Source organism: Squalius cephalus (genome assembly GCF_949319135.1).
Source record: "Squalius cephalus genome assembly, chromosome: 4".
NCBI classification, from domain to species: Eukaryota; Metazoa; Chordata; class Actinopteri; order Cypriniformes; family Leuciscidae; genus Squalius; species Squalius cephalus.
The window spans coordinates 44052499-44072847 of NC_137125.1; the positions used below are offsets into that span (position 1 = coordinate 44052499).

The 20349-nt window shown below is 36.6% G+C and overlaps 1 protein-coding gene and 1 long non-coding RNA gene across 4 annotated transcripts in view; one reads left to right on the plus strand and one right to left on the minus strand.

Annotated features, from left to right (window-relative positions):
• The window catches only part of shisal1a (shisa like 1a), a gene marked incomplete at its 3' end in the record, with an annotated part of 28669 nt that extends 8450 nt beyond the window's left edge, over positions 1-20219 (minus strand). Inside the window, exons 1-5 of one of the 3 annotated variants that reach the window (XM_079869734.1) lie at positions 19912-20147; positions 13104-13176; positions 11325-11485; positions 4714-4927; positions 2189-2482 (exon numbers count right to left, since the gene is read on the minus strand). In XM_079869734.1, the coding sequence (XP_079725860.1) occupies positions 2189-2482; positions 4714-4927; positions 11325-11391 (575 nt within the window). In that variant the 5' untranslated portion in view covers positions 11392-11485; positions 13104-13176; positions 19912-20147. Of the gene's footprint in view, positions 1-2184; positions 2483-4713; positions 4928-11324; positions 11486-13103; positions 13177-19911 lie in introns of those variants that run through there. The other 2 variants (XM_079869733.1, XM_079869732.1) reach the window with 2 other exon arrangements.
• The window catches only part of LOC307157792, a 41824-nt gene that overhangs the window by 12672 nt on the left and 8803 nt on the right, over positions 1-20349 (plus strand). Inside the window, exon 3 of the long non-coding RNA XR_013821075.1 lies at positions 1423-1469. This is a non-coding gene — a long non-coding RNA (uncharacterized lncRNA). The remainder of the gene's footprint in view (positions 1-1422; positions 1470-20349) is intronic.

The following is a 20349-nucleotide window of genomic DNA, read 5'->3' on the forward strand; positions in this document are numbered from 1 at the left end:
TGAAATTTTTTCCAGCTTTTGCATTTGTTGCCTGTCAGAGTGTAAGATGTGATCTGGGTGGATAAAAGCTATGACAGACAATGATATTTTATGTTATGATATATACACTAACGTTCAAAGTATGGGCTCAGTAAGACTTTAAAAAAAAGAAGTTGCTTTAATTCAGCAAGGATACTAAATTGATCAAAGGTGACTGTAAACCAAAACCTTTGCACCTTTGCCCACACAATATCGCAAAAATCAAATACTGTGAAATGCTCACCAACAACAAATTAATTGCCCATGTTAGAACTTTTGGAGGCGTCACGGACTGGCATCTTGTTGCTATATGAAATGCAACACGCATATCTCATATTAGCGTTCCTGCCACATTATGATCATACTATTAAAATCACTTTAGACTCCAGACACTTCATTTCAATTTGGCATGTCAAGAAGAATGTTCGAACATGGCATGAATTCTGATGTAAAATGTCCAGTCAGTGTCGTGAATCGTGACCTAAGTCTTCTTTTTGATAGAAGTCTGCATTTAATTGATCAAAAATCTGTAAAATTACAAACATTTCTTAAACATTTCTTATTATCAATGTTGAGAATAGTGCTGCTTAATACTTTTGTGGAAACTGATCAATTTTAATGAATTCATTTTCTAGCAACATAAATTTCTTTGGGTTTGAATTGGATGCCAAGGGTCGCCGTGTCAAGGTCGTGTCAGGCAACAGTGAGCAACAGATGCAACAGATGGTATAGCGAATGCTACCTCATACTGAGCCAGATTAGCCATGAGGGACCCATGTGGCCAGCACCTGCTGTTAGAAGATGTTTTCCCTTCAATCCCATCTGAAACAATTTCTGTGGAGTCTGAGTAGTTCCTTTGCTTGAGCCAAGAATTTGCAGACTTTTAAAAGGTCAGCTTTCCACCCTTCTTCAGTGTATGATTAGCTGGTAAATTCTGTGTTTAAAGTGTTTCCTGGTGTATATCAGATATTAGTCTACAGGCCCTGAAATACTCATGGCGAAGTTCATGTTTTTACTGGCGGACATCCAACCTCAAGGTACTTAGTAGAAGAAATAAACCTGAGAACATTTCCACGTTAAAGAAGGCGGAGCCTCAGAGCCACACCTACTTATTACGTAATCGCCACGGACCAATGGTTGTTTGAAGGGGTTTATCAGCTAGAGCGAATTTTTACAGAAAGTTTGCTTTGGCAAGCTGTTTCGAACTCCCGAAACAAACACAAAACGAAGGTTGTTTTGGCCTGATTTGTTCGAAATGACGTCACACCAGTTCGTTTTTCGATTTCTTACTTAAAAATCACCAATGCTCATTGTGAACTTCTACTAGATGTTGAGGCGACTGCCACACATTTTTTGAAGTATAGAGATCATATGAGAACTAACAACAAATATTTTGTCTTACAGTCTGCAAGATGGATAATAGAGAAATGAGATCCGGATCCTGGAATGAGGTACAGTACAACAATTGTTTTTACTTCCTGTAGCAAACCTTTAGTCAGACTTACTGTCCATTCACGTCAATGTGCCTATAAGACCTGTATGATCCATTTTTTAGTAATCCACCAGTATTAATTGAGAATAAAAGTTTGATAAAGTTTTGGTGGCACTTTACAATGAGGTTCATGAACTAACAATGAACAACATTTTTACAGCATTTATTAATCTAGGTTAATGCTAACATTTTTTTTTTCAATGTTAATTCAAGTTTGTTCTTTATACATATAATTATTAATTTATTAATTTCACATGTGTTTATGTATTTAATGTGGTGGAGTGTTTTGGACAGTTGTGTTGTTTTAAGAGTATTTCATTTTTAAAAGTATTTTACGGCATATTTTGTTCATGAATCCTAATAACTAATGTTAACGGATATAACCTTATACTTAAGTGTTACCAAAGTTTTTGCATTGCATTCAAGCCTCTGCTGAAACAGCCCAGACCTTCTCATATCTTAGCTGTTAGCTGTTTTATACACTTTTCTGCTAATTACATTTATGTTTTATCCAATGTTCATTCAATATCAATTTATTTTTTGTGTCCGAGTACGACACAATCCATCAAGGTCAGAAATCAATTAGGGTTACGCTACAATGACTCTCCGGACATAACATAAGGGTCCTGGGTGTTTAGTTCTCTGGGAGCTCTCCTTTATCCCTGTTCGTTGACTCACCAGGCTGTTGAGGTCTGGAAGGTCAGGAGCGTAGGGCTCTGTGCTTCGCCTCTCAAGCTGTGCCGTGGATGGTGGTGGTGACTCAGGCCTGATCCCATGTTGTGTTCACTCTCCTGAGCTGTGCTGTGCCATTGACTCCTGGCCTGTTTGAGCCACCGTCCTCCCAGGCCCCATTTCTCCAGGTAGACCCGGCACAACTCGTAGTTCATAGCCGAGTAGTACAGGAAGTCCAAAGCCAGAAGGATCATGACGAAAAAGCCGTAAATCCACACACCGATGAGGGCGGTGTAGTTACTAAAGCGACAGGAACGACAAAGAGATGGAAGTTATGCTTGTGCTCTACAAAAAAGGTTAATTCTGAATGAGAAACAGGAATAGTCATATCATTACAAGTGAGAATGAGCCTGATTTTTTACTCATTTAAATCAACTAGTACAATGAAAAGAGAGGTCAGTGCCAACGCAGTGGCAGTAAAGTGCTGTAATTGCTTTCTACTGGTCTTTGTGATTGCTTTGGCAGGATAGTGTGCGGGTCAGGCAGACGTTGTACAGCTACCCAGTGCTCTGGGATTCTACAGTCACACAGAGGGATCGATTTGATCTTGAGTGGTGAAATAATATTTTCACGCTTGACTAGAGTCAGGGCATGGTGACAAGCTGGCCTTTATGTCACTGTCCCATTGTGGGGCTGAAAATTAATTGATTTGTTTTGGATTAGTACTGCAATGTTTCTCTGACAGAGATCTCAGGTGCATGACTGAAACAACAAGGTCTTAGTTTTTCATACACACACGAGTGTATGACATATTGTCTCTTTTGCCTTTGCTAAATGTCAGAGGGATTCTTTCATCATCATAGCAGACAGTTTGATCTGGATGCTTGGTTCACTTGGGAATAATGAATAATAAATCGCACTCATAGCAGACGCCAACAGAGATGTTTCAGAAAACGCGGATGCAGGCTGTGACAATACAATCGTACAAACACTTTTGTTTTTCTCAAGATATTGCACTGATATTTTCAATTGTTTTAAATGCATTTATAACATTTCCTACTGTAATAGATGTATTAAAATATTCAAGATTAGAGGGGCCCAATTTAATACTCTGTAATTGAAAAAAAACAGTTAATGTCATTTAATTCAGGAATTTTGAAAGAGGCTGCTAAACAAATTATTTTACTAAATTTATACTCCAGGACATATTTAACACGATAATTTAATATATTAATTAATTCTTTTATTCAGAAATAAAGATCTGCATATTGTTCTTTCTTAAGTTATTTCTCTTTTTACATTCATGAAAGACATATGTTTTACATATGTTGTGCTTAATACAATGTAAATATTTTCCAAAAAATACTTTTTTAATACTTTTCCCCTCCTTTTTTCTTTTAGGCCAAATACAATATAAAATTCGGTCATTCAATCTTGGTAATGTGTTTATAATATCACACATTTTCCCACACAGTATAAATGCATCTTTATACAGTATATATATATATAAACATATCTGCCTGTATATTTTAGGAAGGGGATCCTTTGCATTTGGGCCATCATATTTGGGGGTCCTTGACATCAAAAAGTTTGAAGATTGACTTAAACAAACCTGCATTTAGCCTGTTCTGTCAGTAAATTCTATCTTCTATCTTTTGTGTGCATGTGGTTTAGTATCTGCTCAGCTGTATTATGCATTTTGAATCGTGTTTGCATATGTGTGAAGATGTCAGACAAAACCAGGCTTTCCGCAAATACGCAAGTCCATCTGATTGTCACATTTTTCTCTCCTCTCAGCTGGAGGGATAAACAAGCCATGATAATATTCAGAAGAAATGTATCACTCTACTGATTTCTGGTCTTGCTGGCTGCTTTAGAGACTGGGAGTCATTTTTCAGACTTCGTTACTTTAACAGCCTGTGGGGAAAATCTGAATGGCACTGCTAGCCTTCTGTGGTCATTACAAAACAGAAGAGTGCTTTAACAGCACAGCGTATGGTTCAGAACCTTTTTTAGAGGAAGTTTCGGTCTGGTGCAGACTGACTGTGGTAAGGTTTAGATGGACGGACAAGCTACAAATCAATATGTAGAAATAAGTGTGCCCTGAGAGTACACTCTGTATCTTTATCACCCAGAGATTAAAATAGCAAGTACAAGAGAAGGTGTGAATGAGAAATATTCAGAGAATCTTGAATTATTTCACACTAAGAAGTATCAGAGGGTGTTTGTCATATTTAAGACTATGAGGAGTTTAAAATAGAGATGGAGACTAATACATTATTTTCATTATCTGGGTGTATATAAGTAGCCTAAATGTAAAACAGCATCAGATTATTTTTTGTCTTTTTGTCTTTTGACAAAAACTTTCATATTTGACAAAAAATATTTTATTCTTTCATCACGTCATATTCATCATTTTGAGTCAGTTTTACTCAAATGGGGGAAAAAAAGTCGTGTGGGGTGTTGGTTCAGATCCCCAAAAAAGCAAAGTGCATGCTAGCAAAATACTTTTATTCTGACCAGTTACTCACTTGTGGGCGTAACCGTCTGAGTTGGTGGTGAGGTTGAGCTGCATCACGCTCTGAAACTCGGATTCGTTGCAGCAGTATTTGAAGGCCGTGTTGTTATGGTGACAGCAGAAAATGTAGGTCTTGTTGTCCGAGAGTCGAGGGCAGTGGAAACCGAAGTGATAGCGCCCCTTGTGGTCGGAGTAAGGCTCACACACTCTGAAGTGCGCCGAGAGAGCTGCAGAGAGATAAAACAGAGGAGGATGAGAGAATAAGGTCGATAAAGCTGAGTGATTTCAAACAGCTCGTGATCTGATTCAATGTGGGATGAATGACTTCTGATATGCGCTCGATAGTGGAACAGAGGGAGAGATTTACCGAGCAGATCTTTCATGTCTCCAGTAATTAGAGCTTAGGCTGCAATAAACGCTGCCAGATTCATTAAATACGTCCTTTTGGACTTTATGTCATGTGATACACTTCAACCCCAGAACCATAAGCACTGTAAAAGTGAGAGTTTTTAATATCACAAGTGGCATCACAAACATGTTCGTCTTGCACCGAAACAGACAGCTCCTCAACTCGTGAACTAACTCTCCATCGAACAATCCTCCCTCCAGTAATTGCTCAGATAATGAAGTTCGCAGAGTCTCGGAAGCATTGTAATGACAAGGCAAATGAACAAGCAAGTATCTTGGCCATCCCTACAATTTTTTCTATGCAGAATTCTGTGCTCGTCAGCAATGCCCATAGACTCACTCCTAAAGTGCACCTGCTCATTTCTAAAGCTGCATACTGAGCTTTATGAAAAATAAGAAAGCACCGTGCCAGCATTTGCATATAGATGAGAGCTGTCTGAGAAGGCACGTTTGGTAAGTGAAATGGACAAGAACACTGGATCTGTGAATCTGATGGACCTCACTGTCCATTTTTACAGTGGATTAATATTTGTGACTGAGGCGTAGTTGCTCTGAACTGTACACCAGAGTGTCAGTACTGTGTGATCTTAAACTTTCTCTTTGGAAAGCACCGGTTAAGTTTTCCGGTTATATCAAGGCAATGATTCCCATTCACATTAGAACAATGAATGAGCAGGCTTGGAAAAGAATCGCAAGAACTGGAATGGAAACAAGAACCTTTAACGGTAATTGCCGTGGAATCGAAGTTGAATAAGAGAGGCAAAAAATATTATGACACAGGAAACAATTTAATGTTTGCCGCATTTGACCTCTCGCTAATGACCAAAACTGCCAATTACGTGAGAGCGCAGGCACACAGAGAGGCTGGTAATGATCGGAATAAATCAGTGCTGACAGCAGTGTGGGCCAGAGAACCCTCCAATGCCACCTTTGACCCCATAAAGGGCCCAGTATTGCATTGGAAGTTATTTGGCAGTGCTCACGCTATGTATCCACACTGTAAAAAATTTGCTGTAGTTTTGCAGCTGTTTGCCAGTAACTTACTGTAGATTTAAATTTATGTTATTTACTGGCAACAGTTTGTTCAAAATTAAATGAACATTAAACATTAACAAGTCTTTGTCTTTAAAGAATAAAATTATAAAATAACAATATAATGCAAAGCATTCTGGGAACCAGAAATCTTCATCAACCTTTTTCTGTTTTTTTCCTTCAGATTTTGGTTCCCAGAATGCTTTGCATGAGGATGTTATTTTAGTTTTATTCTGTAAAGATAAAGACTTGTTAATGTTTAATGTTCATTTAATTTTGAACAAATTGTTGCCAGTAAATAACATCAATTTAAATCTACAGTAAGTTACTGGCAAGTAGCTGCCAGTAATACTGTAATTTCTACAGATTTTTCTAACAGTGCATCAACCAAATAGGCAAAAACACAGGCAACAAGGCAGGTCTTTCATATCTGGAAAAGGGGAGAAAAAAAGAACAAAAGAAAAAGCTGGGGTGTGAAATGAAAACCACCTGTTGGAGATTTTTTCATTCTCCTTTTCATTGTGGCAACAGGAGTATTTAAGTGTTTTTATTTTGGTACGCCAGTTTTCTGTGCTGACAGGCAACACCTCAGTTCATGCTCCTTTCACCAGAAATAAAGCGAGAATGAAATGTGAATGTATCTGCGATGTGTCCAGGTGGACATACACCTGTCTGACAGGTCTAAAACTATAATATTAACCCTTAAAATCATGCATGGCTGTCTATTTGAGAGCCAAATTTAACAACAGAAACCATTTTTGGTGTGTGTACACTACTAATCAAACGTTTGGAGTTTGTAAGATAAGTACTTCTGCATGGATGCATTAAATTAATTAAGTGACAGTAAAGACATTCTATTTCAAATAAATGATGATCTTTTGAACCTTCAGTTTAGGAAAGAACTCTGAAAAAATGTATTACAGTTTCCACAAAAATATTAAGCAGCAAAAATGTTTCCAAAATTGATGATAATAAGAAATGTTGCAGCAAATCAGCATATCAGAATGATTTCGGCAGGATCATGTGACACTGAAGACTGGAGTAATGATGCTTTGCCAGCACAATAATAAATGACAAATGACAAAAATTAAATTGCAATAATATTATTATATATAATAATATATTATATATAAATAATAAAACAATAATATTATATATATAATAATAATATTTCACAATATTACTGTTTTTACTGTATTTTTTGATTAAGGCAATTGTGACTTTATCTCTCACAATGTGGCTTTATATCTTGCAGTGTTTTTTATTTTGCACAATTACATTTTTGATTTTGTATTTTGAGACTTTTATCGCTTCATATTTTGGTGCTAGTCTTGTTAGTAAAATAAATATTTGGAAATAAGTATGTAATTCTTTTTGCATTTATTGCCCTCCGCAATCTGACTAGCGTTTCAGTCCTCAACAAAACAGAAACAGCAAATCATAAATAAATCTAATGCAATCCTCTTGCATGCAAATAGCAACATTATGGTTTACTTTTTCGCATTTTTATTTGGTTTAATGCGGCACATAGGTGACATTAATCCAATCCATTAATTGGTCCTGAATACATAAAAACACTAAACCACAAAGTATTGTTCATTTGCTTATTCGTTCATTCATTAATTGTCACTTGTATAAATAACTACTTCATGCAAAACTCATAATGTGTGTCAGTAAATAAACATGGTCATATAAACAACTAAAAGCGACACTGATTTAATTAATGACTTAGTAGCCAATCACATTGATTCCTAAGTGTTTTTGATTCACTAAAAAGAACCAGACTACTGGGTCCACTATATGTTTTGCCAAATTTCAGATTCCATAGCAGTGCTGCGGTTTTAGTACCGTACTTTAGTACTGTGTTTTATCCGCATTGATGAAAGAATGCACATTCAAGAACTGTAAACATAACCAAAAGTCATAAATCACTCCGTTCTGGTGTTTTTTAAACCATGGAACCGGTTCCCAGTTCTACTTAACACTGGGCTTGGCAAGGGCTCTTCCTCAGACTTTTGTTATTTCAGAGTTCAGCTGAGAGAGACGTGTCTGAATGCTAATGCCTCCTACAAATGGCGCATAAGACATTTGCTCAGAGAAAACCAAAGATGAATAGTGAAATCGTTCATGCTTATCGAAGTGAGCTCAGTCAAGAGAGTCCGGTAAATATTTTAAGGAGGCTGACGCTACCATAAATGGATAGGTTTAGGACTATTAACCTCAGGGAACGGCAGATTTTGGACGGGGTATAATGCCTCATAAGCCAAACACGAGCTGTGTGGACTCATAAAGGTGAAAGTTCACCCTTTTGTGGGAGTTTTGGCAGATGAAGGAAGTCAGCATGTGTTTTCTGGCAGAGAGAGGATCTACCTGGTTGTGTTTTATAATGATGGTGGACTGTAGCTCTCGCTCATTATAACTAGTTACATGACTGCGAAAAGCATTCCATGAAAGAAATATTAAATATTCACAGATGTTTGAAAAAGAGCCTTGTCCTCAAGTTACTTCTGGGTAGTTGTGTCTGTTGATGTTAGAATTAACATGTCTGCACTCACTGGAGAATAACAGCAAAATGTTTTATGAATGACACTGTGCACCATTACTCCATGATGTTCAGCCATTAGGTCTGTGGAAAAAAAACTCTATTTCTCTACTTCTTTCCATGCTCACTTTGAGGACAGGTTTCGGTTCATTTGAGATATTTATCTCTTCTTGTCGGTTGAGATATGGCTTAGGAGTTACATAAACAATCTCAAAAGTGTGAGTGTGATAATTCTGGCTCTGCTTGTCTGTTAAAATATCCTGGGGTGAATGCACTAAGCAGTTGTGCCACTTCAGTGTGCACTTCAGCACAAAAACGCCATGTACACTCAATCCAGATTTTAAAATGTCCTGATAACAAAGCTGAATTTTCAGCATCATTACTCCAGTCTTCAGTGTCTCATGATCCTTCAGAAATCATTCTAATATGCTGATTTGCTGCTCAAGAAACATTTCACATAATAATATTGCTTAATATTTTTGTGGAAAGCATAATACATTAATTTTCAGGATTCTTGAAATGTCAAAAGAACAACATTTATTTGAATTGTAACTTTACATGTCTTTACTGTCACTTTGATCAGTATAATGCATCCTTGCTGAATAAAAGTATTAATATCTTTCAAAAGAAAAAAAATTCTTACTGACTCCAAACTTTTGAGCGGCAGTGTGAATATCGTAGTGGAGCAATACAAGATTGGGAATTGCTCTGTAAAAATTGCGTTCAGCAAATTATTTGGGCCATGTTTGGGCTGTTACCCAATTAGCATAATTCCTTCAGTGAATCGGTTGCTAAAACAACACAGACAGCATTTACAAATAAATTACTATCAGTAGGCACAATTCATTATTCATGAATCCCCCTGAGTGAGATACTAAGTGTGGCTCTTGATATATATCAGAGTGAGTGAACAGGACCAAACAATTGAAAAGGTATTTGTATAAATATTCCCCAAATAGTTCTCTAAATATCACTCTCATTCAGTTCCTCTCTCTCTCTTACATCCTGTTACAACAGCATAGTCTTCTGAGCTCAATCCAAACACACATCTGTCATCATTCTGGCCTTTAGTATAGGGGCAAAATCAGTGCTGGCTGTTGGGAAATGTGGTTGTAGGTATTGAATTCATGTGAGGACCATTTGATGAAATATTCTGAGGTCTATTAAGCAGATGAACAGCTCCTTTGCATAAAGAGTTCCATGTACAAAATGGAAAAATACATATTTTCTACATTGCTAAAAAAATACATACGCAATATAGTGGCAATGCATCAAGTTCTAAGCAAATATAATTTTTTTCAGATATTTGTTCCATGATAATTGCAGACCACAAATTGCAGTTGCTTTTGTGGAATAAATGGACGAGAATAATAATAATCTGCATATGTGTGCATGAATCATATTTGATAAATATTTGGTCACAAAATATACAGTGTATAGTGATGTTATATTTTGGCAAATGCTTATTGGAACTGCTACAAAACTGGTAAACTTGCTTGTTAGTACATTGCATTTTATTTTGCGCTGGTAGATGGCCCATGAATTGCTTTCAATGACATCATAGCCATTATTTTTCCCTCCACATGTTTGATGATTGTCGAACAAATCACTGCACACTTTGCCTGGCAGAAAGAGCAATATAAGCCAATGTTCAATCCTGAATGACTCATGTTGAGTAATCAGTCCAAATGCAGTCATTAGTTACTGTGAGTAAAAGTGGAATCAGTTTTTGCCAATTCAGATCCTTATAATTGTGACTCAGTCTGCATCAAGTCCAAGCCATGATTTCCGAGGGCATGTGTCTGACTGAGTTTTTGTTCATTCTAATGTAAAACTCAACGCTGCATGGGAATTACACTCGTTTTGGGGGAGGAGAGAGACTGAGCAAGAGGGGGATTTGAAGAAAGACTGTTGAAAGAGAGATGGCTGAGAGACATTACAAAATAGAAAAGGTCAGGAATATCACTGGAAAAAGAGGGGTAATGACTTTAAGCGCTGGAGTCCTAATAACGGACGCAGGTTGTGTTGTTTCTGCTCAATACGTGACTAACATTGGTTTTGCTGTTTCAGAACCTGTTGTTGTAATGTTAACTATAGTGTGAGGGTTAACACTTCAAAAAAGCCTGCACACTCTAACAATGAAGGGGAACCACCAATTGCAAGATAAAACCACTGCTTTAATGAAAAAGTGGCAAACGTTTCAGTCACATGTGACCTTTCTCAATGCCTAAGTGTTTCCCTGATTGGAGTTTTTGGTCTATGCACCTCATTTGGTCAATTTTTCAGACGCGGTGAGTTCCTGGCTTTTCTTCAGCTATTGTGACAGGACAGTTTTGGTGTCATTGTTTGCCTGGAGCTGATGTGCTGCTATCGACTAGCAACAAGCTCTTGCTTGTATGTATACTGTTTGCTCATTTTTTGTTCTTCCTTGTTGTTCATTCATCATCTTTGCTTTATTTTTCACAAAACATTTTTTTTGCTTCGCTTCAGCTAAAGAGACATCCAATCTTGCATTGCGTGTTTGAGCATTTTGTGGGCGGAGCAATGAAGGGAAGGGTGTGTTTGTTGGGGTTGATTTTAGATATCAATAGTGTTTCTCAGAAATCGCTCACTTTAAAGGCATCTGTATGAAGTGGTCTTACCTGCAGTGGACAGCAGGATGAAGATGACGGTCAGGGTTTTGAAGGACCAGCGGCCGTTCATGGTCATCTCTCAGCCCTCATGAAGAAACAGTGTGAGGAGAGAGAGCAAGTCAACACACCCTCATTGCTCACCGCCTGGTGGTCATTTTATTTTGCAAGCTCTGAAACACACACAAATATAGGCTACAGGTAAACTTTACATTCTTATAACAATTTCAATAATCATTTATTCACCATGTTGTTCCAACATAAAATGTAATGGAGTGAAGGACTTGTGCATGATTTGAACAAAGACATCTGTTGAGCTTGATATTTAAAGGGATAGTTGACCCAAAAATGAAAATGCTGTCATCATTTACTCACCCTCATGTTGTTTCAAGCCTGTATGATTTCCTTTCTTCTGCTGAACACAAAAGAAGATATTTTAAAGAAGGTTGGTAATTAAACAGTTGCTGGTCCCCATTGACTTCCATAGTACTTTTTTTTCCTACTATGGAAGTCAATGGGGTCCATCAGTCGTTTGGTTACCGACTTTCTTCAAAATATCTTCTTTTGTGTTCAGCAGAAGAAAGAAAGTCATACAGGTTTGGAACAACATGAGGGTGAGTAAATGATGACAGCATTTTCATTTTTGGGTGAACTATCCCTTTAAGTTACTGACTTATTGAGCTACAGCTGGTGTTACAAAAATCCTTTAATTATTGCTGTCAAAAGGGAAATGAGATATGACATGAGATATGCGAATATTGATGAAGGGAATCTTGGCACAAAAAATACCACACAATATGCACTCATGACAAATAGATACAACATGTTGCAAAGGATTAAATGCGATAATTCTTTATTGATGATTCCATCCATGCTTCTTTGATGAAAAGCATATTTTATAACAGAGCAATATGAATAAAGCCTTCCAGTCCCCACACAACATATCAAATCAAAACTCACTGTCTAAAGCCTTTTCAAAGCCTCTATCCTCACAGATCCTGGTGCGACTGTCATGAGACGCATAAGAAAAAAAATTAGATGCGCCAAAGAGGGTATGTTTGGAATGGAATACTAACATATTTGCTACTGCATTCTACACAGTATAATTGCATGATACAATAATAATTCATTGTATGTGTTAAGAGCCATTGCCTAGTGGTTTTTGCATCGTGTGGGCATGAGTTCAAATCCGGCTGGTGTATTTCCCCGCTACTGTTGCCAACTCTTTTACCCATTATTTCCTTTGAATTAAAGTGGTAAAAAACTAACAATGCGTTGTAAAGCCATAAAACTAATAATAAATATAATATATATTAATTTAATTATCATATATTAATATTAATTAAATATTATACATTAATATATGTTGATGTATTACTTTAGTAATTATTAGATTCATTATTATTAATTTATGAATTTTAATGTTCAATTATTAATTAGATTTAATAATCATTAAATTTATTAAATTATTGATTTATTTATTCATTGATTTAGTAAAGTGTAAAAATGTTCTAATGTTTGGCAGTCCAATCACAAAAATGCAAATAAATAAAATAGTTATCATTTACAGTTCATTTGTTTTTGCCTGCCTGTATTGTTGTGAAATGGAAGGTCAAGTCGAGCACATTATATTCTGGATCGCTATATTTGATCAGGTTGCAAGTGGCACATTTTGTCAAATGTTGTATGTCATCTGGGTTGCCCAAGCACACAGAAAGTTGTCATGCTGTGCACAGTGTGTGTAGTGCATGATGCAAAAATAGTGAAAGCACTATGCTATTCTGAACATACCTTGAGACTCTAATCACAGGATGGTGAAAGGGGCCGGCAGGAGGACCACATGGAATAGATGCATGTGACCTACCTAAGACAGAGATCTTCAGGCAGGATGAGGGGAAATGTGGCACTTAAGGACAACCAGCTATCGGTTAAATGGAACTGCACTGCATAATACATGTGTTGAACTAAAGGGGTTTATGGGAATATGTGCTTGGCGTGTAAATGTGTCTCTCTCTGTAGATTTATATTTATATCATCCATCTTTCTTATCTTTCTTTCTGTGTTTAAACAGCAGTCAGCATGTCTGTGTTTGGTTTACAGCTACACTAACAGCATGGTTGCTCTGAGCTGGCCGTCTGTCATAACACGTCACCATGCCAATCCGCCTCTGTCACCCGTACAGGCCTCTGAATGGCTTATTGGCAGTCACAAACACTCCCCCTTGCCAACATGGAGGAAACAAACCACACACACACACGCACACACACACGCACACCCACACGCACACACACACACACACACACACACACACACACTTTATATACTTTATTTGATTCCACATTACAAGTTAAATTTCATTAGGAATAAATTTTTTTGAATAATCCAACAGATTAAAACAAATCAGCACATTGTTACATTTACATATTTGGCAGACGCTTTTATCCAAAGCGACATTGCATTTCAAGGTACACATTTACATTCTTATCAGTTCTTGCTTTCCCTGGGAATCAAACCCATGACCTTGGCGTTGCAAGCACCAACGCTCTACTGTAGGAAAGCAGTTATTTTCAGCTATAGGAAAGACGATCTTCATAACGATCTGTATATTCCATAACATTGTTATGGATTATACAGTTCTAAGGGTACAGGAAAACACACACACACACACAGAACACACCAGAAGTCAATACCGTACATCAATTCGCACAAGCCCATGGCACAGATAAATTATCCTTAAAATATTTGCATCCTGACATACTGTACTGTAGTTTAGTCTATAGTATTTTACATAATATTTGATTTTCAGCAGATTAGGGTCCCCCCCACCCCAGCATAAGGTACGTTTGAATCTAGTGCAGAAATGATCAATAATCAACACTGTGTATTATTATATACTGCCTCATGTTTTTACAGGAATGTGCAGTTACTGAATCATATTGCTCCATAACAGCCTTGAGTATCAACAATCAGACAATCAGATACCACTTATTCTGAATTCCAAATGAGGTAAATGACTGTTTACTCAGGCATTAAGCCATAAGTCAGTGCTGATATATTCATATCTTAATCAAATAAAGAAAGCAGCTCTGTTTGTGTTTATTGTTCCTTTAATACTCCAGCGAGGTCTGATGAGATAACGCACATATGCTGTGTGGTGAAACCGACATTGTACTTTTATATGCTAAAACCAGAAATCAAAAAACATAAGGTAAAAAAAATTCTCACTGTCCTACGCATATGCGACAGCTTTAGTGTTACCGTGGAAACTCAGGGACATTCAGAAAGTATGTAAACATTAAAGGTACAGTTCACCCAAAAATATATATATATTTATTTATTTTTACACAGCCTCGTGTTGTTCCAAACCTGTGTGAATTGCATTGTTCTGTGGAACATGAAAAATATATTTTTTGAAGACTGTTTTGTTCCACAATGAAAGTCAGTGGGGTCTAAAATAACATTGTATGGACATTTTATATTGACAAAAAAACATACAAACAAAAACAAAACACTGAGACCATTTTTAAACTGGTTTAAATTTTGATTCTGCTTTGTAAAACAAGATAATTCATATGAAATATATATTTATATAATATACTGTAGCCTATATAATTTATTGTATTATTAATTTTAATGTATATACAGTATATTATACATATATTATACATTTGTTTATTTTAAGATATTAGTTTAATAATTATAAATTGAATATTTATTCAAACAATTATTCATTTCTTAACTATAATATTTATCAGTTGTTTAATTCAATTGTCAATTATTAATTTAAATGTAATAATTTATCATTAATTTTATTAATTTAATGCTGGATTAATCACTTATTATTATTTATTTTTTTGCTAAAGAAGATATTTTGAAGAATGTATATGACTTTCACATACATTGAAAGTCATTGGGGTCCAAATCAAAACATTGTTTGGACATTTTGTATGCACAAAACAGACAGACAAACAAACAAACAAACAAACAAACAAACAAACAAACAAACAAACAGACAGACAGACAGACAGACAGACAGACAGACAAGTTGTTTTGAACAACTCTTGTTAGTTCTACAGACGAAGATCTGGATCAGCCATTTAAACCTGAAAAGGTTTTGTATTTTCAACAAAATTGAAAATAAAGCTAGATACTGTGTTTTCCAAACAGAAGTGTGGTACATATGGCTCTGAATTCTCTGACATTTGTGTCCAAATCCACTAGCAGTGTCTCTCCTGGCAGTACATCACATATCGCTTCACAGAAGCAGAGAAGAGTGTGAAGGACTTTCTTTTCCCAGGGCTTTACCACAGTGTGTTTATCGATCCCCTCCAGACCGTTGTGCATGTGTGAGAAGGAGAGAATGGGAGACGCTCCTATTGCCTTTGAGCAAACGAGAATCACAAAAAAATTCTGCTTGAGCTTCGCTGGAGTCATTGTTCCTCTCTGAAGATCAATTAATATTTAAATTCATATGCTCATCCACACACCCCCTGCCACCGAATATTGAATAATAGAGTAGCTACTTGCTAATTGTTTGTGAATGTGTTCTGTTGCTTGTAAATTTTTTATTACAGAAAGCTTTGTAAACTAATGTGAGCTTAGAAGGAAACAATGCCAGATTGCGAGAAGATGCAACATCATCCTTTGAGACTTAAGACTGTTGTGTGAACAAGTTCCTTTCTGTTCTTCTGGTGTCAAGGGGACGTTTTTTGACAGAATTGGGTAGAGGAGGTCTTTAATACCTGGAGAGAGGTATGCATTTACATTCCCATTCATCTCAGAGGCAGTTTCTGGTGCAGGACTCCCAGAAGTATAGCAGACAGGGGAAAATATACAATGAATACGCCTACTTTTTAATGGCCATCATTGAAGAATGATACTTTTTGTCCACAGTATTTGGCAGGGGCTGGACAATGCTAACTAGCCAAACCTATTGAGGATCTGACTGGACAGACTAGACGTCCATTTGAAAGGAAAATGAATGTGAAAGTAAGATTGTATTTAAAAACCAGTCACTATATCATGATTTTGGATTGTTTGGCTCAATAAATCTGACTCATATTCTCTGAAACATGTATATGAGATGGAGCTGGTGCATGTGGTAAAAACCCTTACAGAGCTCAACGCTCAATATACCCGACCGCACAATTCATATTCAAAAGCACCGCAGGACCAAATGCAAAGCTATCCTGAATTTAGAAAAATGTCCCTCAGTTATTTGTCTTTTGCTTTCTGCCTGGCTTGACAATTTGAAACTGCAAAAAAACTTCCACTAGCACTCTACCGTGAAAAGATAAAGTCAGTTGTCAGCTCACAAAAAGCGGTCTGTTCTAGTAAATGCAAATCTATGAGGGTGATGGAATCTATTTAAATCGTTAATGGAAAATGTCATAGATTGCACTAAAGGATTTTTAATGACATGTTTTTTAAAAAAAAACCTAAATCTAGACTGCATCCATGGGTTTATTTCTGAGAATGTGTTGGGTTGAATTGAGATGTGTGTTGAACACCGAGGAAAGAGGGAAGGTTACATTTAGATAACATGGACTAACGTCATTAGCACTGCAGATGGTACAGACTGTTCTCTGCTCATCCCCATAGTTACCATCAATAGACCCCTTACCTAAATTCAGAAAGAATGGCACAGGGATGCAAACACCTTCAAACACCTCAAACATCAGATTACAGGCATTGTTGTGTTCTGCTTAGGATTTACCCTTTCTAAAATAATATTTTTGTTCATTGTTGTTGTTTTAGTTTTTTAATAACACTTTTCAGTGTTACACGTTACCTGTACTTATGGAAATAAGAGTAAATTATGCATAATTACATGCTATACCCTTAAACCAAACCCTAATCTAACACTAACCCTGATTAACCGTTAATTAATATTAAATGTATTACCCACTAACAAGGACACCTTAAAATAAAGGGTAACTTTTATTTTATTTTTTAATAATATATAATGTAATAATAATAATTATTATTATTATATTAAAAAGGCTCATAACAAAATATAATTTTGTCTATAATAATATAAATAATAAACTATTAAAAAAGGTCACAATAAAGTGGCTTATTGGTGGGAAAGCATCCTAAAATGAGTGTCTGGGGAGAATATGACCATACATTTGTCATTTTATTATGAACTCCTCCATTTTCGAATCTTAAATATTCATACTTTTATTATTGTAAGATTAAATATTTTATTATGAGCCATTTTAATATAATAATAATAATAATACAATAATAAACTATTATTTTAATATGATTAAAAATATAGTTTTGTCTATAATAATAATAATAAATCTATACATTAATAAAATGGCTCATTGGTGGTAAAACATCCTAAATTGAGAGAAGGGAGAGAATTGGTAGGAAATAGGGAGGTCATAAATTGGTCGTTTTACTTAAGTCATAAGTCAGTTACAGAAAAAAGTTAGACTGGTCTAATTTGAATCTGAAAAGTAACACTGATAATTGCTAGTACATCTTAAGAAACAATCTTGGTTTATGTTTATGCAACTGACCAGGGTTTCATCCTCCATTTTCGAATGATTGTCCATTTAAATGGGAGATCAACAGCAGCAAATAGCTTTTATATCCTCTCTTTCTCTGTCCATTTATGCCTAATTCACTCCCTCTCTCACTTTTCATTGCTGTGTTAGTAAAGAGCTCTTTTATTACTCCTCGGAGTCAGTTTTCTGCTGTAATGTGAAAACGATAGAGGCTGGCTTATTCATTACACACATTAATGCGCATTGTCTTTAAGCGACTTTGTGTACACCGTCTGTGAGCCCGAGGGAAGACTTACCTGCAGTGTGATCGACTGCTCTTAGCTTTAAGCTATTAGCTGTAACTGTGCCTCAGGCATATTGATGTTTAAAGCAGAGCATCAGGTGTAATATATGACAGACTCTGGGTGGATCTCAGAAATGAAAGCATTTTTTGCCTTTCAAGTCATGTATTCATAGCAAACTGTTTAGAGACATCCAGAGCAGGTTGTTTGTAATCGAGAAGAATGTCTTTTTCTCTCCATCTCTGTGAAATGCAGATAACCAATGCTGCTGGGGCAAAAGGGGACTGAAATATGGCTCTCATTAATACTTTCTCCTCCTAAATGTATTTCTCACCTTAGAGAGATGACATGTCGAGACTAAAATTAGGAGCCTAAATTTGGCTTCTGATTCAGAGAGAACATTTTTTCTGACAGTGTTTCCAAAAGGTCAGAGACTAAATAATAATGCCACATTGCTGAATATAAACTTTGGGATTTCAAAAAGTTTTTTATCCTATATGCTGGAAATCCAGTTTCATTCACAAAAACCTCTCAACGCTGTGAGGAGATGCATCACACATCCTGGCTCAGGTGTTTCCTTTTAGGGAAGCGTTTCTCAGATACTAAAGATCACAACCATTGATATTTAATATTATTACACAGCTTTCTGGAATACTTGATTCTGATTGGTCAATCGCAGCATTCAGCAGATATTTCCTAGTATTTGCTGCCGTCCATGGGAATGCTATATATCAGACCACACATGGTAACTGAAATCAACACTACTTTCATGTCTTTCGTATCACAGACTCGCTGACTCATGTTTCATGCAAACGCAAACGCTGCCATATTGCGTCTTGGTTATCGACTGTAGTGCAGTTTTGTTATTGTTAACTAAAACTAAAACTGTTAAAAATCACGTTCGGTAATCAAAATAAAACTTCGATAAAATAAAACATAGGCCTAAATATTAGATGAAAAACGTTAAATATTAGAAATGTTGAATAAGTTTAAGTACAAAAAAATACTAAAACTGAAATAAATTAAAGCTATATATAAATTATTAATTTATGCCCTTAAACAATAAATCATAAGCTTAAACAAAAACCCAAAAACTTAGGTTTGTAGTATTCTGGTCATGTCAGTCACTAGATGTGTCTAATCAAGCTGTGAGGGTTTCTGACATGCTGTGGCACTCTATAAAAACCAGCTTGAGGGCTCCGTCCAAAATCACTCATCACTGCTCAGCTGAGGATATACATTCTGATAAACTAAAGTATGCTTGAGTATACCAACTGACATCTCAGCTACTCAAAGAGATAAGAGAGCTGTCAAACACGTAGACTCATATAGTCTGAGAAATAACCGAGGTGGGGAACCCAATTAGGAGTTGTGAACTGCTGCCGGGATGCTTCTGTCAACCACAAATGCACACAGAGACTAAATGGATGCCCATCTGCTGTTGACTTAGACAAGTTCATTACATTTCCCCCTGATCCCTATAGTCGTTTTCCACACTCTTGTCTCCAAGTTACCATCTCTCCCGACTTCCCCTTTCCACTGTCGAGCAACGGAATATTTAAACACTCAGGAAACACAAACAAATGAGCAGTTCCCTTTTTAACCTGTGTGATTATCTAAAGCGTGAAGAGCTGATGATCATGTGAACATCATGTGTCTGCTCCACCGTTCCCACAATAATCCAAGAGGTCTGTTCCAAGTTCAGCACATGTGAGTTAAGCAGGGAATTTGTCTGTGCTTTTGAAAACAGACAGAAAAGTGCGTGTTTCATGTTAATGAGAAGCAGAGAGTCAGTCTTACCTCTTTCTGTGTCTCTTTCTCTTGAAGAGCCAGTTTGCTTGATGTTACAGCTCAGTTGAATGAGACTATCCGCTGGAGTACGCCACACATGCACAGGTACACACTCATCCTGTTGTTTCCAGCGAGCGTTCAGGCTGTCATCTGAATGAGAAGATGAACGGGGATAAAGGGGAGGAGAGGAAACACGCACTTCTGCCCTCTACCTTCCATGCGCTGGATCCCTGCACTTAAACTGAGCGCAGACAGAGCGAGTGAGAGAGGGAGAGGCAGAGAGGATGAGAGGGAGCAGCATGTGTGTGTGTGTGTGTATTTATGTGTGGGTTAAGTTTTGCCTATATTGAGGAGATAGTAATACCTGAAATCACCTACATCTTTTGAAGAAGTTAATGGTCTCCATTAGGAAAATGGCTTAAAGCATGTTGAATAGTTCAAAATAAA